Below are 26,517 nucleotides of genomic sequence, written 5' to 3' on the forward strand. Positions count from 1 at the left end.
GCGCGGCACGCCGGGAAGTGGAGTTCCGCAACCGCGCTTCTTGCTTCCGGCAGAGCCGACTCCGCGGGTGGCGGGCGGAGCGTGTGCGGCGCTGGGCGGGCCCGCGGAGCCCCGTCTCCGGCCAGGTAGGCGCGGCGGGGGCGGTGGGTTGGCGGCTGTGAGCGAGGCCGGCCTGTGCAAAGAGCCTTTGGCCGGGGCAGGCGCGCCAGTGGGGCCGGAGAGACGCGGCGCTTGTCGCTGGGGGCGGACTCCCCCAGGAGGCTGGAGGAGCCGCCAAAGTCCCGCGGCCCTTCCAGGAGACGCCGAGCGATGGGCCGGCCGAGCGCGGGTCTGCCCTCTCAATCGCTGTCAGTTCTTGTACCAGCTCATCTTCCCTCGCAGATTCAGACTCCGACGGTGACATGACAGGCTGTTACAGATGCTTCTTCTTTGAACAGGCCAAAATGGGGGGGGGGGGGGCAGGCGGCAGGCAGCAGGCAGCAGGGTCCATTGACAGAAGATGGAAGCAGCCTAATGTCATTCCCATAAAAGATTCCATAATCTTTTTTTTTTTTTGTAGATAATCTGCAATTTGTGTTCATGGTAATGGGCAACAAAGGTTTTGAATGAGGAAATCAGCCTAAGTGAAACCAGTTGCTCCTCAGGGAAGCCCAGGTGCTGTGTCCTCTGATTCCCAAGGAGGTTCTGCCCAGGATGGCGGGTCAGCAGGAGGAGATGGAGCCTCTCAAGAACCCCCTGGAGCCTTTCACCAAGAAGTGCTCCAGGAAGACCTACCATAGCGCTGGACACTCCCAGACCCTGCTGAGTGGCCTGGGGGCTCTCCGGGACCGCGGGATCCTCTTCGATGTTGTTCTGCATGTGGAGGGGAAGACCATTGAGGCTCATCGCATCCTCCTAGCTGCATCCTGTGATTACTTCAGGTCTGTGCCTGTAATAAAATTAAAATCTGAAATTGCTGGAAATGAGCAATGGAAAAGTAAAACACGGCTGTTTGAAACTGGCAAACTCTGACTTTTATATGCTTGGTGATTAAGCAAAGTTGCATCTAATTTAATCATTAGATTTAATCAAATGTAATCAAACCAAATTTAGCATTTGTCTTCCTGCTTCTTACCTGTAATGCTCTTTCTGCCTGTTTAAGGAGTATTTGCAAAAGGTGGATGTTGCTTGGTCCATTGCTTTGGCAAGGTTGTTTTTGTGTCTTCCTTTACAAAATTCTGCAATGGAATCAGTCAAAGGGAGCATGAAGAAGCCCATTCTCTTTTCAGTGCAGGATGCTGACATGGCTGCTCAGCTCATCATTAGAAGCTTTACCTAGAAAAAACTTCAAGTAACTAAATCAGTGTTTTCTCTTACATAAACAGCTCTCACAATGGGCATCTAAAATTGCTGTGCGCTTTCCTGAAGTTAGTTGTAGCATATTCCCTGGAGGAAACAGAGCATTTGCTCCCTTCCTTCTCCAGTTGTGTGGGCTGTAATTGTGCCTCTCTTTAATCTGTAGCTTGGGGAGCGTGGGAGCTTAGTGATTAAAGATGCTGAGGTTGTCAATTGGAAAGCTGGCATCCTGGGTTCAAGACCCAAGTGCTGCACTATGGAGTGAGCTCCTGTTACCTGCCCCAGTTCTTGCCCATCTAGCAGTTCAAAAGCACACAAATGCAGGTAGATAAATACCATAGGTACCATTTTGATGGGATGGTAACAGCATTCCATGCACCTCACTGTGTGGTCATGCTGGTCACATGATCATGGAAATACTTTCAGATAATGGTGGCTCCCTCAGGCAAGAAATGGAGACGAACATCACCTCCCAGATCTGGATATAACTGGATAGGGGAAACCTTTATCTTTACCTTTTAATCTGTAGACTAAATATGCTCCCTTCTTCCCATGATTTAGTTTCCAGGTCTTCTCTCCCCACCACAATCCTGGCAGATCTTCTCTTATGCGAGGGATGAGATTCCAGATTCTGGAGAACCTCACCTGCACAGAATAGAGCCAAGCTTTTGTTTCCTGTAACTAGAGCATTGGGCATCTGTTAATGCAACCTGGCTTTGAATTGAGCTCAGGTTCAGGTTCTCTTTATCTTTCTACTAAGGCCACGGATTCCCATTCTTTTGTGCTGTGTTTCTATCATCCTGATCTCGCTCGGGCTTTCTGCTATCACTTAGCAAAGGTGATGGCTCAGAGAGAAGTCCCAGACGTGGCAAGCTAGTTGTGTGCAGAGGAGGCGGAACCCAGCCCGACATATCATCCCATGCATGCCTGAGTGGACCATAAGAATTGGGTCCTCCTGTCAGCACAGCTCGCCTTGCCACCTCTGTAGCAGCGCAAGGATGAATTTAAAAACTGCATGATGGCATGTTGTCTTTATACTTTTGATTGGGAGAAGTAACTGAAAGATCTTTCCTTTTGTAGGGGAATGTTTGCTGGGGGACTCAGAGAAATGGAACAGGAAGAAATTCATATTCAGGGCATATCGTATAATGCCATGTGTAAAATCCTGAACTTCATATATACTTCGGACCTGGAACTTGGCCTAAACAATGTGCAAGAAATTCTAGCTGCATCCTGTCAGCTACAGGTGAGCTTTGGCAGCTCTAAAAGATGTGAGATGTGTTGGGGAAGAAAGGCAGCTTCTTCATTTATTAAGAGAGATCAGATAGTTTTCTTGGCCTGAAACATGGCACACTTCTCAAGAATGGCATTATGAGCCCTAGGTAATTGAGACCGCTAGGGATCTGTCTGACATAAGTGCTAGTGGTGTGATAAAAATTGCTTTAAAATTTTTGGAACTTTGAAATTCCTTTACATGCTAAAGTAATAATAAAGACCCCCGAATCCCCTGGATGGTAGTGAAATCTGTTTATATATTCTGAGGGTACCCTATCTCTATTTGTAGCCCATTTTACAGCCCTTCCAGCCCCTCCCATTTTGGATCTTGCTGCTTTCCCACATGGTAAAAGAAAAAGTATCCCAGCCTCCCAAAGGTCACCCTTTCCTGCTCTTCAGGAGGGTGAACAAGCAGGGCATCCACAGTGGATCTCAGCCTGTGGGCAGAGAACGCCATGCTTTTGGCATGTAAGCGTGCCTTCAGTTGAGCATGAACCCGGGTTGGCAGCTGGTAAAAATGTTGTGCTACGTCTGGAGATGCCGGCCCTTCTCTAGAGCGGCCCACTGCTGAAAAAGCCCAAACTGTGTCCGTAGTCAAAGGCTTTGTAATCGTCCAGCTTGGAGAGAAGCAGCGCAGAGGCTCTGTAAGGATTGGCAGAAGAATGCCATGAAGTTGGAAGGGCTCCTAGACCCGAGGAAAAGTGGCTCATGGAGGGATGGGGCAGGGAGTCGCATGATTTCAGGCTGAAGGCGATAATGGTGGGAAGATGCATGTAGGGCCTTTTCTAGCTCCCTGGGTTCAGCCCTGGAGCAGGTCAACCGATCCTCGGCTCTAAATACCAGGTCATTTTGCAACAAGGCCTCCCTCATCCAGGACCTTATCATAGATGAGAGAGTCAATTTCACATGCCTGAATGAACTGGGATGGACACTCCCCTCTTAGAAGATGCTTCTACCTGGGTTTCAGGTGTGGCATCAGCAGCAACTCCTGGCAGCAGTGAATTATTATTGTCTTATGGCAGTCCAAGGCCCCACCATTTACTGGTTCTGAGATCCCACTTGTGAGCTTGGGCTCCAGGGACCCGATGAGATTGTGGCTACTGCAGCAGCCTCTTTGCGGCACAGCGGCTTCCCTTCCTCCGCTGGTGGCAGAGGTTCCCAGTCTTGCGATGCTGAGAGACTTTGTATCCCTTGGCAGCTCAGGCATTCATGGCCACCTTGGATGTGATTCATCTCCTTCCCTTTTTGAACTGAGCAGCGATAGAAATAAAAGAAATAAAGTTAATATTGACCTCTTGTCATGATCAGACCATTTTCTGACTGTTCTGGATCACTTTGGTGTGGCTTTGCACGTTAGGGAGGTGATCCTACTCAGCCGGCCTTCTCCAGGTCCTGAAAGACTCCGCTGGGTTTCAGAGGAAGTTCCCTGAGGCTCTACTGCAGAATTCAACCTGAGGTCTTAGTCACTACCTAGAATGAGAAGGTGACACCTCTGGGCCTCTCCCTGTTTAGGGACCTCATAGGGTTCGCTGGTTTTCAAAACAGCTTTTGGAGAGCTTCCTGTGGGAGGAGCCTGTCGCCGAAGGAGCTCAACGGAGCCCCTCTCAGAGTTCTGGTCTGTATATCTAATTAAGATCAATAGATATCACCCCTTTCTGGCAGAAAGGGGCAGGCAGAAGCTCAGGTGCTAGGATTTATTCGTAGTTCACAGCCCCCTTTTTTTTTGGGCTGCGAACGGAGAAGAGATCCAGCGTAACTGAGCTCTTATCTCCAGCCAGTTCCTCGCAGCTGCCTTTTTGCAGCCCTAGACAGGCGACCCCCCCACTCAGGACAATGATAAATTGTTTAAAGCAACTTAAGCTAACACGAGCGGGTCTCACTCCTGTGATGTTTTTTTTTTTTTTATAACTATCTAAACACCAGCCTTGTTTTTCCTTTGAAACTTCTCTGTGCAATTGGGATACAAAATGGCGTTTTTACTGTGTTGGTGATTGATGACGTAATTAACCAGCTTTATCTCCCCGGAGACTGCTACTCATTAACAAGCAAAATCTACAAATAATTTATTGAGAACTGACCAGCTGAAGACACTGTTTATCTGTTTATTCTCAGCTTTTATCTATAATGCCTCCCAGGTCTAAGCAGGCAAAAAAATCCCCCCCGCATGTGCTTAAAGAACTTGTTAGTAAATCGCTGCCTTTGTCTCCTACACCACCTACTGGAGATTCCTTGACACAGGAGCTTTTCTTTCAAATAATTAATGACTTTAAACAAGAAATTAAAGAATTTGTGCTGGATTTATGCGATAAAATACAGACTAAAATTGCCCAAATAAAGGCGGATATGTTTGAAGTTACGTCTACTTTGACAGATTATATCGAAGAAATGGAGACTAAACTGGAAACTTTGGAGGGGGCTAATTTTAATTTGACTTCTAATATCCAAGCATTACAACAAGAGATTAGAAATACTCAAACACAACTTACAATGATAAATTATAACAGAAAGGCGTCTGCAATAAGAGTCAGAGGACTGCCCGAAAAGAAAGGAGAGAACTTGAAACAGACGTTTGTAGAAGCTTTCAGCCAAGCGGTGGGAGGTCCGGGACTCAATTTTGATTGGAATATTCGAAAAATTTATCGCCAGAATTCGCGTGTAGCAGAGCAACGACAGCTTCCAAGAGACATAATTATATACTTTTTCACAAGAGAATCCAGAAATGCGATCACTCAAAAGTTTTACAATAACAGGCTCCGAATCGATGGCCATGATTTGTTTGTCTTTAAAGAAATCCCGCTCCAGATGCTGCAAGCAAGGAGAGGCTATACTTTTTTAACCCAAGAACTTAGAAATCGTCAAATACAGTATAAATGGGAAGCTCCAGTTGGAATCACAGTTACATTTGAAAATCAAAGATTTCGTATTAATTCTGTTTCGGAAGCTCGGGACTTTTATTATAAAACTCTGAAGGCGGGGCTTCTTGACTCACTCGGAAACGCGGAAGGACAAGGTGAAGGAAAGACAAGCAGCAAGTCACTTGGTTACAAGAAGGAGGGAGTTGTTCTCCCCCTACTGGAGAGGCAGAAGAGCGGAAACTGAGGATTCAGTCATATTTTCAAAGCAGCGGGACACGTGGTTATAAGGGAGAGGGTAGCCTTCTCTTTCCGAAAGGGCAGAAGAGTAAAGAATATAGATCCAGCGATGTCTTTAAAATACTTTCTAAGCTTTTGGACTGATTAAAACTTTAGGATTTCTGTTTGGTATGAAATGGTAAAGCTGTGTACTGATGAGGAATGGAAAGAAGCATTGCTTATTCTAGACAGATATTATACGGGACTTTTACAAGACTTATTTGAATCTCAATCCAAACTGCGCATGAAGTGTTTTCTGTGAGGAAAGCGGGGACTAAGATTTATTTGAATTGCGGTTTGGGATGAATGGAGTTGGGAGGAGCGGGGCAGAAAGGAAGGTGGAGCGGGATATTGATGAAAGGATCTTGGGATTGAATGAACTGGTATGGATTTTGGGCACACATTTTACGGATTTACATGCTTGAAGTATAACATAAAAAGCTCAGGATTTTAAAGTGAAGAGCGAGATCCTAATCTTATGCAATTTGGGCTTGGGAGGAATGGAGACGTGAAACGAAGGGTAGGAAGATGAGTAGCGAAAGTATGATTAGACTGCTCTGTATTTGAAGATAAATTGATTTTTGTATAAACTAATATTTGAATATAAGGTTAAGAAAGGCTATCTGGAGAGTCTACAGGAAGATGGGGGTAAATATCAAAGAAGTAAGGGACGAGGACAAAATATAAATGGAATGATTCACACTGTTTAAATTTTAAGAATGATGGGAGGCTGAGCATAATGCAAAAGATTTTTAATTTTTTTTTTAATTTACTTTTTCATTTTTTTTTCTTTTTTCTTTTTCGGAGTGTTCTTTTTATTTTATTTTCATTATTATTGTTAATAAGATATTTTGAAGGTGAATGGTACTGAACGGTGCCGGGTGTGGGACCTGGGAAGTCGGAGGGGGTTAGGGAGGGGGGTTCATTGGGGGTGGGTGGGCGGGTGGAGATATAGTTTCAATATATAGAATAAGAAGAATACACTTGTATACTGTTGATCCTTATATTTTCTTTTTATTTTTCTCTTTTTTTTTCTTTTTGCTTTTTTCCTTTCTTTTTTCTTTTTAGCGTAACTGAATAGATTAAGGAATAGAGAAATGCACCATAGTGAGAAGTAGAGGAAAGGAAGAGGGAGAAGTAAGGAGGGAGGAAGAGGGGAATGTAAGGAGGATGAGAGGGGAAGGAGGGTGAGGAAGGCGAGAAAGGAAGATAGGAGGGGAAAGGGAAGTAGGAGGGGTGATCGTTGGAGGGAGAAAGGAAAGTTGGAGGGGGAGAAGAAGGGGTGTATGAAAGCGATAGGTTGGGTTTATGAGTTGTGTTTAGGTTGGGGTTTTTCTTTTCTTACTATTATATTATTATTATTGCAAATATACAGTATATAAGTGAATGTACAAAATTGAAAATGAAAATGAATAAAACATTTAATTAAAAAAAAAAAAAAAAACAGCTTTTGGAAACGAAACAAAAGAGACATCCAGAACACCACTAGAGAGAGATGAGGGAATCTATAAGAGTCTACATTAAGGACGGCATTGTAGTAATAAAGGTAACAAGGTAATTATTTTTTCACTCTTATTCCATCTGCTGAGGGCTAGCCAACAGCTCTAGTTAAGGTGACCTGATCTGAACTAGGAAGAAAAGGGTGAGAGGAACATCTGCAGAACTGCTGGGAGGATTAGTCAAAGTCCTTGATGAATAATCCCTTGGGTCCAGTCTAAGCGTGGCCCCAATTATGCAGGTTCTCTTGGGGTGACTGAGATACAATCTGAGCAAAGCTTGAAGTCTCAAGGAGGTGAATGGGGTCCTCAGAATTGTGTGTCTGTCAGTTAATTAGAGCCATCTCCCCCATGGTTGGTCAAGAGATAATGAATGGTAGAACCCAAGCAGTGATGGTTTTATTCTTCGGTGAGGGAAGAAGCAGTGGTCCATCAAAAAAGGCATCACTGGACCAACGGTACTAGAAAGTCACACAGGGTCCTAGAGGTACCAGATTATCTGGATCCCCTAGCCAGTGCCCGCGTGTGGCATTAACCATACCCTACCTATCAATGTCATGAAAGCAATAATGAATCCCTTCTGGAGATTTTTCACACCTGGACCAACTTGGGGTGCTGGGAGTGGGGCATGTGCACCAGTTGTGCCTGTTTTGGGGATAAAAAGCTCCACAATTGGGCTGTTGCAACCCACTGTGCATGAATCTGCCTATAAAGAGATTCAGAAGCTACAGCCGGCCCAGAATGTGGCGGTACAAATGGTTATGGGTGTACTTAGGTGTGCACACACAGCACTGCTAGTGCATAAGCTGCACTGGATGCCACGTGCAAGCCAAGCTGCTGGTGTTCAGCCCTTCATGGCATCCAGTATGTTCTGACAGAATGGGCATGCTTCTGATCCTGTCAATCAAATGACACCACTTTATAGGAACCAGAGAGCCAGCAATTGTCAGGCTAGAAACCAGGCTTCTAACCCTACCTCAGGTACAAAGCCAGCTGGGGGACTTGGGGTTGCTCTTATCCCTCTCAGCCTGAGGAAGCCACTTGCCAAATGGCCATTGAGGAAGCTTGCCCTTTTCCCAAGAGCAGAGTCAGGAAGTGAGGTGAGCCTGCTGTACATGCTTGTTTCTTTTTCTTTATTACATTGTATTAACGTTTTCCTTACACTGGGTGATCTTAATCCTTGTTACCAACTCAAGAATTGCCTGGCAACTGATAACACAAAATTGTTTCAAAAGCAAGACATGACATCCAACAAGGTTATTCTTCACCATATTTCAGACTAGTTTATTATTATTATTGTACAATTGTATCACAGCGGCCAGTTGTTTCGCCGGATTTGGCATTGGTTACTAGTCGGGCCCCACCCAGGGGCCTAGGACGTCGTAACGTATTTTCGTAATATGCGTGCAGATCCAAGCAGTGCGGCTTTTTGCATTTGACTGATGGTGATTTTGTCAATTTTTAACTGTTTTAAATGTAATTCCAGTGCTTTTGGAATAGCACCCAGTGTGCCAATTACCACTGGAATTACCACTGCTGGTTTGTGCCATAGTCGTTGAATTTCGATTTTTAAGTCCTGGTATCTTGCGATTTTTTCATGTTCCTTCTCGGCGACCCTGCTATCACCTGGTATTGCGATGTCTATGATTGTGACCTTATTTTTCTCAACCAGTGTGATGTCTGGTGTATTATGCGCCAGTATTTTGTCGGTTTGTATACGGAAATCCCACAAGATCTTGACCATCTGATTTTCGGTGACTTTTTCAGGCTGATGTTCCCACCAGTTTGTTGCTGTTTTAATATTATAATTTTTGCACAAATTCCAATGGATCATTTGTGCTACTGAATTGTGCCGCAATTTATAATCAGTCTGCGCGGTTTTTTTACAGCAGCTGAGTATGTGATCAACAGTTTCATCAGCTTCTTTGCAAAGTCTGCATTTGGCATCATCAGAGGATTTTTCGATTTTGGCCTTAATGGCATTTGTGCGGATAGCTTGTTCTTGCGCAGCCAGGATTAGTGACTCTGTTTCTTTCTTTTTATTATTATTATTATTATTATTATTATTATCATTATTACATAGACAACACATACCCACAACAATGAAAAGAAAACAAAAACAAAAAACAAAACAGAAAGAAAAAAAACCATCATCACATATAGCATGTTGTTTGGTTACAAGTGTTTTAGCATTTATCATTCTTATACATTTAATAGGTTATAATATACAGTTTGGGTTACTTTATTTACCATTCCTTCCTCCTGTTATAACACCACCTTATTTTCCCTTTCTTTCCTCCCTTCTCTACTTTCTTCCTTCCTGCTCTCCCTTCCCTTCCTTCTTCCTGTACTTTTCTCCTACTCCTACTCTTCCTCATCCCCTTCCTACCCTCTCTCCCCCTCTCTCTCTCCTTTCCATCCTCCTCTCCTTACCTCTTCTTTTCACCCTCTCTCCCTTCTCTACTTTCTTCCTTCCTCCTTTCCTTCCCCTTCCTTCTTCCCTTACCTCTCCTTTGCTCCTACTCTTCATCTTTCCCTTCCTACCCTCTCTCCTTCCTTTTCTCTCCCTTCCATCTTCCTTTCCCTTTCCTTTCTCCCTCCCTCCCTTCTCTACTTTCCTCCTTCCTCCTCTCCTTCCCTTTCCTTCTTCCCGTGCCTTTCTCCTACGCCTACTCTTCCTCTTCCCCTTTCTACCCTCTCTCCTCCTCTTTCTCTCCTTTCTATCCTCCTCTCCTTACCTCTTTCTTCTTTCCCCCATCTTCCTTTCATTCTCTCCTCCTTTCTCCCTTTCTTTTTCTACTATTATTGGTGTGTCTATTTTAAATCTCAGTTTATATTTCCTTGGGATGGTACTTCCGCCAACCCAAATATAATTTAGTATCATTTCTTATTCCCTTACTTTTGCTAATCTATCCTAACTATATTTCCCCCCACAGACACACTTTGTATCTCTCTATTATGTATATACTTATATATTTGATTAAAAAAACACAAAAAAACCACAACATACATATGTTATAAAAAAAGTATATCAGCTGGTTACAAAAAGTTTTTGTGCATCTCTTCCATTAATTCATATTAATTCAAATGTCTTAACTCAAATATTTACTATATTAACATCATCATACCTCCTCTTTTAGTTGACTACAATTATTTAAACATCCTTAACTATACCAAAAATTCAATCCCTAACCACATGCTGGCATTTCATTTACTTATTTATAAAATCCTCCATTAACATTAAGTCCTCATATCCTGTTTTAGCTAAACATCCATAATATTTAATACCAAAGATTTCTAATTTCTAATCCTCCATGTATATAATTTATTATCATTTTCCTTTCTTTATTTAGTTATATCCTATATCATAGCATTTCCCCCCTATTAATTAAGATTTAACTGTATATAGTTTTATTTTTTTATAATAATTATTATTGTAATTAATAATCTTTATATATAGTCCAAAGATATTTCTAACCTTCCCTTCTCATATTCAATTATTACTTATCATAACAACTCAACATTACATACATTACTCTCATTATCAATTATTATTCAACTATACCTATTGCAAATGAATTTAACTAGGTTTAGCTAATTTTGAATTATACTCTTCCATCTATCAGCCTGTATCTCTCCAATAACAGAACAGTCTTATATCTGCTGCCATTCGTGGGTCCAGTTCTCCAAACATCTTTATGAGCAAGTCCATATGAAGAAATCTTTGCACCTTTTTGTTTGTAGAGCCTCTCATATAATGTTGCAGCCCTCTCTTTATTTCCTTTATCAGCTTGTCTTTAATTCTTAGTAGTGGTATCAAATGTTTTGCAGATGGTATTTCATAAAGTATGAATTCTTTAGTGTTTCTCACTCCTCCTGCGCCCTGTCTTTTGAAATAAATTTTCTGTGTGTCTGCCTCCTCTTCAAACATTCCATTCTTTCCTCCCTCATTAGTAAACCAGTTGCCCCGAATATCAACAAATTCAGAATCTTTATCTCCGACATCCTTGTTTTGTATTTGAAAAACATTCTCAGTTTTTTCCTCGTACTTTGTTGCCAAAAACACCAAATAATCCAATTTTCTCTGAATTCTATCTTGTGTGTCAGACAATTTCTGTAGTGCTGAAGAAATCACTTGAATAACTTGAATAGACGCCATGTTTATATGCAGTTAGTATTTTTTCTTAACAGCTCTGAAGTATTTACAAGTAAAAGCAGACTGAAAGCTGTACAATCTTATCAGATCTTAAGCCAATACTGCCAAGCAATAAAAGTGTCAAGATGTAAACAGCAAAATTATAATGAATTGGTTTACAGCCCATTTGCGGAAGATCAGAGGAGATGTTGGAGTAATCTATCCATTATCCGTGTGAATAACATTTAAAACCACCATCCAAAGCCATTAAAAGGATCAAAATCGCTGCTAGATTCTTCTGTTCTTTAATTTAAATTAGTTTAAATTTTTAGGTGGTCCGTTCTCTCTAAATAATAAAATATCCTTACCAGCTGAAAATACTTTCTTTAGGGCTGCCTGCAGTTTCAATTAGCCTTGTGGCTAATCCGGAAGTCACTGGCAAAGGAGGTTTTTCCAGGTTCCCAGAGACTTTGCAAACGTCTCTGGGACCACTGGGTCTCCTCCTACCTTTCACTGTCTCTCCGGGACAGCTTGGGTCCAAAAAGGGACCGTCCAGATGCTTCGGAATAGGAGATTCAGGGAGATCCTGAAAGTCCGTCTTCTCACTGCTAAGCCCCGCCTTCTTCCTTCCACCATATTTCAGACTAGTTGACTTCCCAGCAGTATTCAGAATCTGCATTATGTTTGCATTTGTTTTCTCATATAAATTTAGTGTTGGATATTTGGTGTGTTTATTATCTGAGCTTTTGGTAATAATTTTGCAATGTGTTTAGGGTTAATATAGATATCAGAGAATTGGCCCCATGGGAACCTGCTCTTGGATTGGATCCAAGAAGCTCTCCTCCTGTTCTTGCTGATCCCTGTTGCATGGCCCTCATGCTTGAAATGGCCGCTTCTTGGGAAAAAGGATTGTCTTTTTCTTGCATGAATGTTCCATAGCTCATAAAGGTTTGTCATTAGTCTGATCTCAACCCATCAAACAGATGATTTTAAGTGAGACTTACAGATTAAGTTTATTTTGATCCAATCTATGAATTTATGAGATATGTGCAATTATAATGATTAGGTATATTACTTTGAAGACCCAGAATTGCTCCTTCTCATATCACTTTCATGCTTTTCTCCTTTGTAGATCTCTGAGATCATTAAGTTCTGCTGTGATTTCCTCATGCTTTGGGTGGATGATGAGAATATTGTGGACATGTATAGACTGGCTGATCTCTATGATTTGTGTTACCTGACAGAGAAGCTGGATTCCTATTTTCTGAAAAACTTTGTTACCCTCTCAAAGACAGAGACATTCCGCCAACTTCCCCTGGAGAAGGTCTATGCCCTCCTCAACAGTAATCTCTTGGAGGTGAACTCTGAGAATGAGGTCTACGAAGGGGCCCTCCTTTACCATTACACACCAGAACAACTGGAGACAGATCAGGTTTCACTGATGGAGCCTCCTAAGCTGCTGGAGACAGTCCGTTTTCCTTTGATTGAGTTCCAAATTCTGCAGAGACTTCACAACAAGTTAAGCTCCTGTCCGTTAAAGGAGACGGTAGCTAATGCTCTAATCTACCACAAGAATGAGTGCCTACAGCCGGTGCTTCAGAACATGCATACACAATTGAGGTCTGAGTTCCACTGTGTGGTAGGCTTTGGGGGCATGCATTCAACCCCATCTACTGCCCTCAGCAACCAAGCCCGGTATTTGAACCCACTTTTGGGAGAATGGAGGCATTTCACAACAGCCTTGTCTCCAAGAATGTCCAACCAGGGAATAGCTGTTCTCCACAATTTTGTATATCTGATTGGTGGAGATAACAATGTCCGAGGTTTTCGAGCAGAATCCAGATGTTGGAGGTAAGATAATCCCTTTCAGAAATGCATAAATATTCCCAGTGCTGCGGTGTCTTCAGCTCGTGCAAAATAGGCTCTGGGCCCTCTCAACTATCCCAGAGCTGCCTTAAGGCATGGTTCAGTTACTTTAGCTGGCTTCTTCAATACATTTTTTCAGGTGGGGAACATGATTTTGGTAATGGAAAGATTGCAAACATAACTGTTTTGGTACTGCGCTGTTTGAAGAGAACAAAATATAGGGCGGCTGTTGTGGAACAGAAATGATTTCTAAGGAGCCGGTGATGGTGTCTAACCAGACTGGGGTGGCAGCAGAAGAGAACACAAAGACAACGTGCCACTGCCAGTTGCTCAGTGGGAGACAGTTGTGATTTGCATAGCCAAAGTCCAAGAAATGCTGGTGGCGCCCATAAGTCTCTTAGTGAGAGGGTGGAGATCAGAGATGTGCTTTTAGGAATGTAGTGTGAATGGTATGCTTGGTTGATGTTTGCACCCACTTTTTTTAAATTCATACCGTTGTATTTTCTGTGTTTAACTTATTTCGTGGGGACTGCATGGGTGAGTGGCTGCGTGTGTATGAGTGGGTTGAGAGTATTGCCTGGTGTCTCCTCCACTGAGTGCCACTGCAGAAGTGGTAGGGGCCCACACTTACTTCCCGGCCCAGAATGAGTGTTAAAGATTGCCTGCTGGATGGTGCGGGAGCTGTGGGAGGGGTTATGGGGTCTACGGTAGCGGGGGAGGGCCGGAGCATTACGGTCACTATGGGGAGGGGCAGGTATAGGGCTGGCCATTACCGAGGAAGGAGGGTTCACTACATCACAGAGATCCCTCCTTCCGGCCCTGTTAGTTCCACTCCAGGGCCAGGTGACGAGAATTGTCAGGGCCCTGGTCTCAGGCTGTTGTTGCTAAATGCCAGGTCTGTGGTTCACAAAGCTCCCCTTGTCCGGGACCTAATTTTAGACGAGGGGGCAGACCTGGCATGTATTACTGAGACCTGGCTGGGCCTGGAGGGAGGAGTCCCCCTCACTGAAATGTGCCCAGAAGGTTTTCAGGTGCTTCATCAGCCGCGACCCCAGAGAAGGGGTGGGGGAGTGGCTGTCATCGTCCGAGGGTCTTTAGTTCCTCATAGGATCCCTGCTCCGGAGTTTGTCGGGTGTGAGTCCCTGTTGATGAAGCTGGACCTTGGTGGTCAAGTGGGTCTGTTGCTAACGTACCTACCTCCCAACAGCGTTGCAACAGCCCTCCCCTCGCTCCTCGAGTCAGTAGCCGAGTTGGCGGTGGAGTTCCCCAGGCTTATGGTTCTGGGGGATTTTCAACCTGCCTACACTCGGTGAACGCTCTGATGGGGCGCAGGAGTTCATGGCTTCCATGACAGCCATGGACTTGACCCAAGTAATTCGAGGTTCGACTCATTCAGCGGGTCACACACTTGACCTTGTATTTCTTTCGGAGCAGTGGAGATGTGATCTAGAGTTGAAGGGCATTAAAACCTTGCCCTTGTCATGGTCCGATCACTTCCTGCTGAGGCTTGACTTTCGGAAGCCAATCCCCCACTGTAGGGAGGGGGAACCGATTAGGTGGTTCCGCCCCAGGCGCCTGATGGACCCAATGGGGTTTCAGACGGCGCTTGGAGACATACCTGACACTATCGTCCACAATCTGGTGGAGTCCTTAGTCGCTGCTTGGAATACAGCGGCGGCGGGGGCTCTAAACCGGATTGCGCGTTTGCGACCTCTCCGAGGCGGCGGATCCAGGAGGGCTCCTTGGTTCACCGAGGAACTCCGAGAGATGAAGCGCCAAAAGAGACGCCTAGAGCGCCGCTGGAGGGCCAGTAAATCTAAGTCAGACCGAGCACTGATGAAAGCCTTTATTAGAGCCTATCTCGTGGCAATACGGGCAGCGAAATGTTAGCATTTTGCCGCCCTTATTGCATCCGCCGAATCGCGTCCAGCCGCCTTGTTTAGAATAACCCGCTCCCTCTTGAAAGGGAGAGATGCGGGTGACTCTCTACAGGGTAGAGCTGAGGAATTTGTTCAGTATTTGACGGATAAAGTCGCTCGGATTCGGACAGAGCTGGACTCCAATTGCACAATACCAGCCGAGGTACCGGGGGAGGGTCTTGAGCATGCTTTATGGATTGAGTTTCAACGGGCTTCTCCTGATGAAGTGGACAAGGCCATGGGAGCGGTGAGTGCCTCCACTTGTATACTGGACCCGTGTCCCTCCTGGCTGGTCTTGACCAGCAGGGAGGTGACACGTGGCTGGATCCAGATGATTGTGAACATAGCAATAGCAATAGCAGTAGACTTATATACCGCTTCATAGGCCTTTCAGGCCTCTCTAAGCGGTTTACAGAGAGTCAGCATATTGCCCCCAACAATCTGGGTCCTGAACATCTCTCTCCAGGAGAGAATCTCCCCACCCCTCCTAAAGGATGCGGTGGTGAGACCCCTCCTGAAGAAACTGTCTCTGGACCCAGCCATTTTGAGCAACTATTGTCCAGTCTCCAACCTTCCCTTTGTAGGGAAGGTTGTTGAGAAAGTGGTGGCCTCGCAACTCCGACGGTCCTTGGATGAAGCCGATTATCTAGACTCTTTTCAGTCGGGTTTCAGGCCTGGTTACAGCACGGAAACTGCTTTGGTCGCGCTGATCGATGATCTCTGGCGGGCCAGGGATAGGGGTCACCCCTCTATCCTTGTGCTTCTTGACCTCTCAGCGGCCTTCGATACCATCGACCATGGTATCCTTCTGCGACGGTTGCAAGAGGTGGGGGTGGGAGGCACCATTTTGCGGTGGTTCTCCTCCTACCTCTCGGACAGGTCGCAGTCGGTGTTGGTCGGAGGGCAGAGATCGACCCCAGGGCCCCTCAAGTATGGGGTGCCGCAGGGTTCGATCCTGTCCCTCCTATTTAACATCTACATGAAGCTGCTGGGTGAGATCATACGCCAGCACGGGATTAAGTATCACCAATATGCAGACGATACGCAGCTGTATCTGTCTGCCCCGTGCCAACTCAGTGAAGCAGTAGAAGTGATGTGCCAGTGCCTGGAGGCTGTTAGAGTCTGGATGGGAGCAAACAAGTTGGCACTCAATCCAGACAAGTCCGAGTGGCTTCTGATGTTCCCTCCCAAAGATTGGCTAACTGTTCCATCTCTCAGGCTGGGGGGCAAAATTATACGCCCCTCAGAGACGGTTCACAATTTGGGAGTCCTCCTGGACCCACAGCTGACTTTAGAACATCATCTGTCGGCTGTGACCAGGGGGACCTTTGCCCAGGTCCGCCTGGTGCACCAATTGCGACCCTACCTGGATCGGGAGGCCCTTCAGACAGTCACTCATGCCCTTGTGACCTCAAGACTGGATTATTGTAATGCGCTCTACATGGGGCTGCCCTTGAAGAGTGTTCGAAGACTCCAATTAGTCCAGAATGCAGCCGCGCGAGCGATTGTGGGTGCACCAAGGTACACCCACGTTACACCTATCCTCCGCGAGCTGCACTGGCTACCTATTAGTCTCCGAATCCGCTTCAAGGTGCTGGTCGCTACCTATAAAGCCCTACATGGCATCGGACCTGGGTACCTGAGAGACCGCCTCCTGCCGATTACCTCTCTCAGACCAATTAGATTGCACAGGTTAGGTCTCCTCCGGATTCCATCTGCCAGCCAATGTCGGCTGGCGACTCTCCGGGGGAGAGCCTTCTCTGTTGCAGCTCCGGCCCTCTGGAACGAGCTCCCTGTTGAGATCCGGACCCTTACTACCCTCCCGGCCTTCCGCAAAGCCACCAAGTCCTGGCTGTTCCAGCAGGCTGGAGGGGGCTGAGAAGCATTTACCTCCACGGAAATTGTGAATGTTGGTTTTGTTTTTAATATGTTGTCTTTGTCTCGTTTTCCCCCTTTCCCTTGTCTTTTGTGAGCCACCCGGAGTCCTCCAGGAGTGGGCGGCATACAAGACAAATAAATAAATAAATAAATAAATCAAGACCCCACTCCTGTAACCTCTTGGAGAGCTGCCCGTCTTGTTTCTTTGCAAGGTATGACCCAAGACACAACAAGTGGCTCCAGATCCAGCCTTTGCAGCAAGAGCACGCGGATCTCTGTGTCTGTGTGGTGGGCGGGGCGATCTATGCAGTGGCTGGACGCAACTACCGGCAGGACCTTCGGGAGGTGGAAAAATACGACCCCAAAACCAACAGCTGGGAATATGTGGCTCCTCTCCAGAAGGAGGTAAGCAGGGAGGGGCAGACAAAGGGTGGCAAGCAGGTCTTTGGGCTGAAGGGGCCTCGGAGATAATGCCACACCTAGTTAAACTGGCAGGGAACACCAAGGCGGTTTGTGGGAGTCGTGGCCAAAAAGCTCTCTGAAGGCAGCCCTTGGATGGAATGGCCCCACTAAAAGTGGCTGTGTCTCTGATCTGAACAAGGCCTTCACTATGGGTGTCGGGAGCGGGGGAAGCTTTGGACTCCCCAGCCCTGCCCACCATGGAACTTCAGGTCTTACCCTATTAGTGGAGAACCAATGCTGGATGCAAAAGCAATCTGGGGGTGTTTGTCTCTCGGAGGTTAAGTACTGACACTCAGGCCCAGGATAATTTGCCTGGCCAAATGCAAAACTGCTTCTCTGCTTTTTGTGGAGGGTTTTGAGTCTTTGCCCTTTGCCAGCTCTCAGAGGGCTTAGAATAGAGCCGTGATGGCAAACCTATGGCATGCATGCCAGAAGTGGCACACAGAGCCATTTCTCCTGGCACACGGAGCCATCACCAGTTGCTCTTCTGGGTTCGGGCACAGCAGCCAGCTGGTCTTAAGGCACATTGGGATGGAAACCTGGGACCGCTTGTCATCACCATCCCTTCGCCCCTAGTAACGGTGACTGTTGTGCTGCTGCTTCCAGCCAGGATATATTCTGCCAGGCTCTTGGCGGCGTCCCGGTACCAGGGGCGAAGGGGTGGCAGTGGCGAGGACTGGCGGGCCCGAGCTCTTCCCGCCCCCACCCGAGCGGGCTACTTGCACGCTCCAGCCCGCGGCTCTGATGAGGATCCGCGGTCTGAAGCACTGCCACTTCCAGCCAGGATATACAAGGGGCAAAAAAGTATTTAGTCAGCCACCAATTGTGCAAGTTCCCCCACTTAAAAAGATGAGAGAGGCCTGTAATTGACATCATAGGTAGACCTCAACTATGAGAGACAAAATGAGAAAACACATCCAGACAATCACATTGTCTGATTTGGAAAGAATTTTTTTTGCAAATTATGGTGGAAAATAAGTATTTGGTAAATTTCAAAAGTTCATTTCAATACTTTGTTATATATCCTTTGTTGGCAATGACAGAGGTCAAACGTTTACTGTAAGTCTTCACAAGGTTGGCCCACACTGTTGCTGGTATGTTGGCCCATTCCTCCATGCAGATCTCCTCTAGAGCAGTGATGTTTTGGGGTTGTCGCTGGGCAACACGGACTTTCAACTCCCTCCAAAGGTTTTCTATGGGGTTGAGATCTGGAGACTGGCTAGGCCACTCCAGGACCTTGAAATACTTCTTACGAAGCCACTCCTTCGTTGCCCGGGTGGTGTGTTTGGGATCATTGTCATGCTGAAAGACCCAGCCACATTCCATCTTCAATGACCTTGCTGATGGAAGGAGGTTTACACTCAAAATCTCACGATACATGGCCCCATTCATTCTTTCCTCTACATGGATCAGTCGTCCTGGTCCCTTTGCAGAGAAACAGCCCCAAAGCATGATGTTGCCACCCCCGTGCTTCACATTAGGTATGGTGTTCTTTGGATGCAACTCAGCATTCTCTCTCCTCCAAACATGACTAGTTGTGTTTCTACCAAACAGTTCTACTTTGGTTTCATCTGACCATATGACATTCTCCCAATCCTCTTCTGGATCATCCAAATGATCTCTAGCAAACCTCAGACGGGCCTGGACATGTACTGACTTAAGCAGGGAGACACGTCTGGCACTGCCGGATCTGAGTCCCTGGCGGCGTAGTGTGTTACTGATGGTAGCCTTTGTTACGTTGGTCCCAGCTCTCTGCAGGTCATTCATTAGGTCCCACCGTGTGGTTCTGGGATTTTTGCTCACCGTTCTTGTGATCATTTTGACCCCACGGGATGAGATCTTGCGTGGAGCCCCAGATCAAGGGAGATTATCAGTGGTCTTGTATGTCTTCCATTTTCTAATTATTGCTCCCACAGTTGATTTCTTCACACCAAGCTGCTTGCCTATTGCAGATTCAGTCTTCCCAGCCTGGTGCAGATCTACAATTTTACTTCTGGTGTCTTTTGACAGCTCTTTGGTCTTCACCATAGTGGAGTTTGGAGTGTGACTGTTTGAGGTTGTGGACAGGTGTCTTTTATACTGCTAACAAGTTCAAACAGGTGCCATTAATACAGGTAATGAGTGGAGGACAGAGGAGCCTCTTAAAGAAAAAGTTACAGGTCTGTGAGAGCCAGAAATCTTGCTTGTTTGTAGATGACCAAATACTTATTTTCCACCATAATTTGCAAATAAATTCTTTCCACATCAGACAATGTGATTGTCTGGATTTGTTTTCTCATTTTGTCTCTCATAGTTGAGATCTACCTATGATGTCAGTTACAGGCCTCTCTCATCTTTTTAAGTGGGAGAACTTGCACAATTGGTGGCTGACTAAATACTTTTTTGCCCCACTGTATTCTGCCAGGCCCTCAGCGATGTCTTTATGCGGGTAGCTCGCCTCCCCGCCAGCAGCTCCTCCACCAGCATCCCAGCTGGAAGCGGAAACGCAACAGCCGCTATTGGGGAAGGGACGAAGGGGAGGTGGTGGCCCATTCTCGCCAACAGCAGTCCTTTGCGCCAGGTAACGGTGACTGTTGCGCTGCTGCTTCCAGCCGGGATGCTGGAGGAGCAGCTGGCAGGGAGGCAAGCTACCTGGATAAAGATGCCGCCGAGGGCCTGGCAGAATATATCCCGGCTGGAAGCAGCAGCGCTCCGAACCGCAGATCCTCATCAGAGCTACAGACTGGAGCCATGGAAGTAGCCCGCTCGGGTGGGGAGGGAGGGAAGCCCTTGCCCATCCTTACCTCCGCCGCCACCCCACCCTTGGTGGCTGTCACAGTGTCGCTTCTGGCTGGGATGCTGGAGCAGCCAGAAGAAGGAGAAGCCACCATGGGGGAGGTGGGCAGGGCAGTCATTGATTGCAGATGCTTCTGGTGCATCTGATGGAATAGGCGGAATGACTACTGGGATCTGAGGCAGCGGCGGCATGGATGTAGGCAACATGCCCGGCAGAGGCAGCAGCGGCAACAGCATTGTAGGGGGCAGAGGATAATGCCCAGGGGTTGCCCCATAACCCAGGTCGGGAACATGGAGCCAGGAAATGGGTCTCCTGGGGCATTGGTTGGCCAAAGCGCGGGCCTTCGCAGGCCGCAATAGAGACAAAGTCTGTGCGCTGGGCGGGGTGATCGCAAGGCTTGGGGCCCAGCACAGGCCAGCTCAGTCACCCCACCAAGAGGAGCGGTTTCCTCTGTTGCCTCCAAAGGCGGCGGGGAGTGACAGGCGTGGCTGCTGTAGATGTAAGTGGAAGGTGCTGGATCCATTCCCTCCAAAACGGCCATTATATTCCTCCCTGTGCTCCATCTCCCGGGCAAGTGGAGCAAGAGCCCAGCGCCAAGCCTATTGGCCACAGCCTCCATTTCCAAGAACAGGCTGTTCAGTCACCCTCAGTGCAGTCCGGGAGACAGCAAAGAGCCTCAGGAGGGCGGGGGAGGCTGTTTTTGCCAACCCCAGGCTCCTTGAAAGCCTCTGGAGCCTGGGGAGGGTGAAAAACACGTCTATTGTGGGCCAAAAGGGAGGTCGCGCGCACATGGGCATGCACAAGGGGAGTCGTGCACATGGCATTATGGTTATGGCACGCCCAAGTACAACCCCCTTGTGCTCCCCCCGCTTTTGGCACAGGAGCCCAAAAAGTTTCACCATCGCTGGAATAGAGTCATAGTGCAGTGAAACGCACTGAAAGGATATGAACCATGGACCAAGAACAGAGTTAAACCATCTGCTAATTAGGAAAAGGTAGGCTTTTGCCTGGTACCTGAAGGTGGCACAGTATGGCATGGGGCAGGGTTCTAGGCAGTCCTCACTTAACAACAGCAATTGGGACCAGAGTTTCCCTCACTTAGTGATAACAATTGTAAAGTGTGATGTCATTGTGAAGGAAAGTCTGGCTCTTCCAGTAAGCAAATGATAAGCAAATCAGCCTGGGCTGATAAGTGAGAATGGCACCTAGTCATCATAAGTCACCTCCAGCCAGCTTCCCTGTTGACTTCGCCTGCTGGGCTCCAGCAAAGAAGGTTGCAAATGGGGATCAGGGGGCACAGAAGTGTGAGGACTCTTCATTAGCACCTCTTGTTCAGCAGTGGGCTAAGTTCGGACAATTGTTGAATGAGTGGTTGTTAAGCAAGAAAGGCTACCGAATCTGTGCTATCACAGAGAATGGTCCATCTAGACCTTCACGGCCTCCAGGCACTGTGAGAGGACAACAGTCATTTGGGTCATCCAAGATAATAATGTCAAAATTGAGTCTCATCAGGTTACTGATGGTACCTCGTCCCATGGTGGAGAACAATTATGCCCTGAGGCTTCATGCAGATGTTAAAAAGGAGCAGCGAGTACCAAGCTTGCAAACAGCAGTAGGTTGGACCTCTCATTTCCTAGCAACACCGACTGGGACCAGCCTTGGAGACAAACCAATGCAGGACTCCCCTGCCACCCCAAAAGATACTATGCTTAATAGTATTGACAGCTGGTGAGAGGTTATGGAAATCAAGGATGGAGACACTAGCCCCATCCCCAACCCTAACCCTTTCCCAATTACTGATTACTTAGCACCATTCATTCATTCATCTTCATTCATTCATGGGTTTGTGTGTGTGTGTGCACTGCTACCCTCAGAAATATTCCCAGCAATTTACAACACGGGTGTCAAACTTGTGGTGTCATGTTGCCATCACATGACGTATCACAACGTTTTTCCCCTTTGCAGGGATGGGATGGGCGTGGCCTGCGTGTGACGCATCCAGCCTGCAGGTCACCATTTTGACACCCCTGACCTACAACATCAAAATCAAAGCACTCACAAAGCAAATATTCGTAATAAAGTTGCCCTCATTCGTGATTTGGTCCCCCAGCCTTGTTGATTTCAGGATAGCTCAGTTTCCATGGCTCCATGGCAACCACAGATCTATCACAAGTGATCAGTAGCTCACCACCTGTCAAAAGCCACACAGTAGATCTGGTGTATGTCTGAGGCAGTTGCAACATGATCAGGTAATGTGAGATATGAACACCAGTCGTGCCACGAGAGAGATAGATCTCTGATTGTTTTGAACTCACTAATATCTCTCTCCCCCCTGCAGGGAGTTAAGGCTACTTGATCAACCCCTCCACATGAATAAGGAACCCCATGGATTTCCAGAGGAAGCTTGGTGGGTGGCTTGGCTGAGGCTTTAAGTACCACCTGGAACGGGGGCCTTGGGGCACATGATCCCTTCACTTTGAGGAATATTCCAAGTTTCTTGGAGTTGGACTCTAACTGGGCAAGTCTGACTGAGGTTCCTGGGGCTCAGCCTTGTGGCACAATCTGGGATTAGCCAGTGACTCTTGTAGAAATAGTTTATGAACTACCAATTTGATCACATGCTTGTTAGATCTTGGCCTCTCCTGGATTGTAAACATGCCCCAGGATGTGGGACCTGAGACTGTGGTGTTGCTCTCTTTGAAGATTGTTGAGGTGATGGTCAGACTTCAGCTGCAGAGAACCCTGGCAGTAGTGAGTAGTGAACTTCAATGCATAGAATGGCTAGACTACTGTAGGATGTAAATTGGGGTGCAGAAGGGGGTAGGCTATGCAGATGTAGGTTGCAGATGTTATCAATTGACCATTGTGATGTGCTAAAAACCCATTGTATTGATTGGGACTTTCTGAGCGTATGCCTTTTAATAAAGCACATTAATCAGAAAAGGGGTTACCAGACTTCTGGGTTTTTTTTGCTACCAAGGCTAACATGGCTGCCCTCCTGTGTTTTCCAAGAGTAGCTAAAGGTCCATAAGGGCATTTTTGCTGAAAATCGTGAAAATTAAGGAACTTTGCAAGGGGCATGGTAGGGGAGAGAAAACCAAGAGTGCAGTCTCTCTCTCTGCTACTTCTTGCTTTCTGTCCCATTGATACAGGTCTATGCCCATGCAGGAGCAGAACTGGAAGGCAAGATCTACATCACTTGCGGGAGGCGAAGAGAAGAGTACCTAAAAGAGCTGCAGTGCTACGATCCGGCCACCAATCGCTGGGACATCTTAAGTGAGAGTCCCATCAGGAGAGCCTGGCACGGGATGGCTGCGCTGTTGGGAAGGCTCTATGTGATTGGAGGCAGTAACAATGACTCTGGCTACAGAAGAGATGTTCACGAGGTGAGGCAGCCTTTGGCTTGGTTAATGGTGTTTTTATTGCACGCTGCTGATATTTAGAAGACTTGTGTAACAATGACACAATACAAAAGACTTGCATACATTACTTGAAACTATTAACCAAATAATCATCCAATCCCCATCGCATCCAGTCATTCCCCAAATGCCCTTTTAAGAAAGGCCTCACTTCTACAGGGAACCTTCCTAAGTAAAGATGCCGTGTCTGAAGAACACATGTTCTGGCTTCAGGTATAAAAGACACAAAAATGGAGGTAGTAGAAAACTCCTGCTTGCTAGGTTCAGCTTCAAACCTGTTTTTTCCCATCCAGACTTGAGCAAAATCCCAGGACAAAACAGCACTTACAACTAAATTGGAGGGGGGGGGGGAGTGGGCTCCATGAATTTTCCTTCCTTGCCAAATTTGCAATTGAAATAGGAATGGAGACATTGTAGGCCCATGACCCCAAATCCCAGCCCTATTAGGCAGTTGGAGGTGAAGAAGCAATTAAGGAGAAACTTAATAGTGATAGTGAGAACAATTAACCAGTGGGACAGCTGGCCTTTAGAGGTTGTGGGTGCTTCATCACTGAAGATCTTTAATAAGAGACTGGACAGCCACTTGTCTGAAATGGTATAGGGTCTCCTGCTTGGGCTGGACTAGAAGACCTCCAGTCCTTTCCAGCTCTATTCTGATTGATGGTTAACAATATCAAAAGCAGCTGAGACCAAGTTGACTGAAAGCTGCCAAGATGAATTTGTTAACATGTGATGAGCACTTTTTAGGTAAGTGCTTAGAGCCTCTTAAGATAGTTTAAGCCAGTATTTCTCAACTTTGGTCCCTTGAAGATAGGTGGAATTCAGTTTTCAGAACTCCCCAGCCAGTCAAGCAGTCAGGTTTGAGAAACAGCCTCTCCTCTCTGCAAGGAAGAAAATCTATGAAAGGAGAAAGGGAGGGGGGAAGGAAGGTGGTAATTGGGAGTTAGGCAGTCAGGCACAAGACACTCTCGGCTCCCCAACTGCTCCAGGGGAAATATGATCATCTGCTATGTTGGGTCAAATATTTGGGACAAGCCTATAGTCAATGAAGAGGCCAAGCATTATGTAGCTTTCCCAATCCCAGTGTATGGAAATTGGTTATCTGGTGCCAAAGCGTCCAGCGCCAGTCCAAAGACCAGAATGGTGGCCAATGAAAGTCGTGTTTAGACTTTTCTGTAGTCCAGAGTAAAGCAAATTGCTGGCTTTCAGAACTGGTTTGGCAACTTTGTAGGATGTTTCCAGTAACCCCGAACCCAAGAGTGCTTATTCTCAAGCTCAGAGAGCTGTTCCCAAATGCTCTTCCTAAAATGACCTCTCTTTTAATGTTGTTTTCTATCAGGTTGCTTGTTATACCCCAAGCAGTTCTCAGTGGACAACTGTCCGTCCTCTTCATGCCGGGCATGGTGAGCCTGGCATTGCTGTCCTGGGCCACAGGATTTACGTCTTGGGAGGGAGATCTCATAACCGTGGGATCTGCATGGACTATGTCCACATCTACGATGCTGAGAGAGACTGTTGGGAAGAGGGTCCCCAGTTGGAAGATGACATTTCTGGGATGGCGGCCTGCATCCTTACTTTGCCAAGGGCGATTCTCACAGACGGCGAAATGGATGTGTCTGACAGACAGCGCAAGAGAATCCAGGATTACTCAGGTGTGTCTGCTGAGGTCCTGAGAATACTAGATTGGGAGGAATTTGAGAGTATGAATGACAATTAGATATTATTTTGGGATCGGCTTTTCTTATTTGGGCTGCCATCGGAACTCTACTAACCTGGAAGAAGCCTGATGCCATTTAATAGTAATAGAGCAGAGCTAAAGCCATCGCAAGAAGCCTTTTAAGGTACAGTTCATTAAACTGATGAAGGTTCTTTGATGAGAAGCTAAACATCTTTTTCCTTAAGGAAAAAACAGCATCCAGTTGCCTTTTGCAAAAGGCAACCATGACCTGGATGACTGAGAATAGTTCCATAGATGTATAGCTCATTGCTTGGCCAGTGGAAAACCACCAGAAAAAATACAGTATATATCAGTCAGTCTTCAAATTATTTGCTGACTAGAACAAACCTCAGAAATTTAACAGTAAAACAGATTGCATCAAATTAACTAGGTTAACTAAAAGCTTATGTTCTGCTGAATTCATCACAGTATCTGCATTAAAGATTGTTTGGCATAATATTTTGGCTTTGGCGCCCGTGACTCCACGTTTTTCTTCTCTCGGAACCACTCATGATAATCACTGCATTTCATACAGATGGAAAGAAAAACAGCTTGTATTTTTTTTCCATATTTATTTTATTGTTTAAAAAAAATGCTGCATTAGGTTTCTAGTGCACCAAAGTAGCATTTCCTCTGGACTAGCAAGAAGAGGAAGCTACCAGGATAAGACAAAGGATCCTAAAAAGTCGTTTCTGGCATCTTGGAAGGGAAATTAACGTCTCAGCAGGAGAATCTCAGCAGAAGGTTTCTTGGACATTGCCTCTCAGTGAAAACTGGCTTTGTAAAGAATTATTCCTTGTTTTCAGTCATTTCTTCATCAGAATCTGCTTGGAGGGTTCCAGAAAGTAACAGCTCAGCTCTCGTGCCACCTTCCTCTCCTTCCTTCCTTCCTTCCTTCCTTCCTCCCTCCTTTCTTTCCTTCCTCCCTTCCTGGGGAAACTTAACCTCGGTTGCTGTTCTTCCTACTAATAAAGGCAGTTGCTGGTTGGCGATTCCAAATGCAGCCCCGAGGCCTCTTTTGTGAACCTGTCCATGTTCAAATTCTCCTCTGGCGCCGGGCCATAAAGCCACCTGGGCGAAAGGAAGGCGGGCGGCATCCCCGGGGTCA

General features: G+C 46.4%; 1 protein-coding gene across 3 annotated transcripts; it reads left to right on the top strand.

Annotated features, from left to right (window-relative positions):
* The first annotated feature begins 39 nt into the window (after positions 1-39).
* KLHL22 (kelch like family member 22) lies at positions 40-26,408 on the top strand. Of its 3 annotated transcripts, none has more exons than XM_032229731.1 (7): positions 40-125; positions 560-920; positions 2,416-2,581; positions 12,505-13,223; positions 17,248-17,440; positions 23,426-23,659; positions 25,032-26,408. In XM_032229731.1, exons 2-7 carry the CDS (start codon positions 694-696, stop codon positions 25,407-25,409), a joined length of 1,917 nt encoding a protein of 638 aa, XP_032085622.1. In that variant the 5' UTR covers positions 40-125; positions 560-693; the 3' UTR covers positions 25,410-26,408. The 3 variants fall into 3 exon arrangements, with proteins under 3 accessions (XP_032085622.1, XP_032085623.1, XP_032085621.1); XM_032229732.1 differs by lacking the exon at positions 40-125 and adding an exon at positions 145-396; XM_032229730.1 differs by lacking the exon at positions 40-125 and having other exon boundaries at positions 145-920.
* The last annotated feature ends 109 nt before the right edge of the window (positions 26,409-26,517 follow it).

This window comes from Thamnophis elegans, chromosome 13 (genome assembly GCF_009769535.1).
Source record: "Thamnophis elegans isolate rThaEle1 chromosome 13, rThaEle1.pri, whole genome shotgun sequence".
NCBI lineage: Eukaryota > Metazoa > Chordata > Lepidosauria > Squamata > Colubridae > Thamnophis > Thamnophis elegans.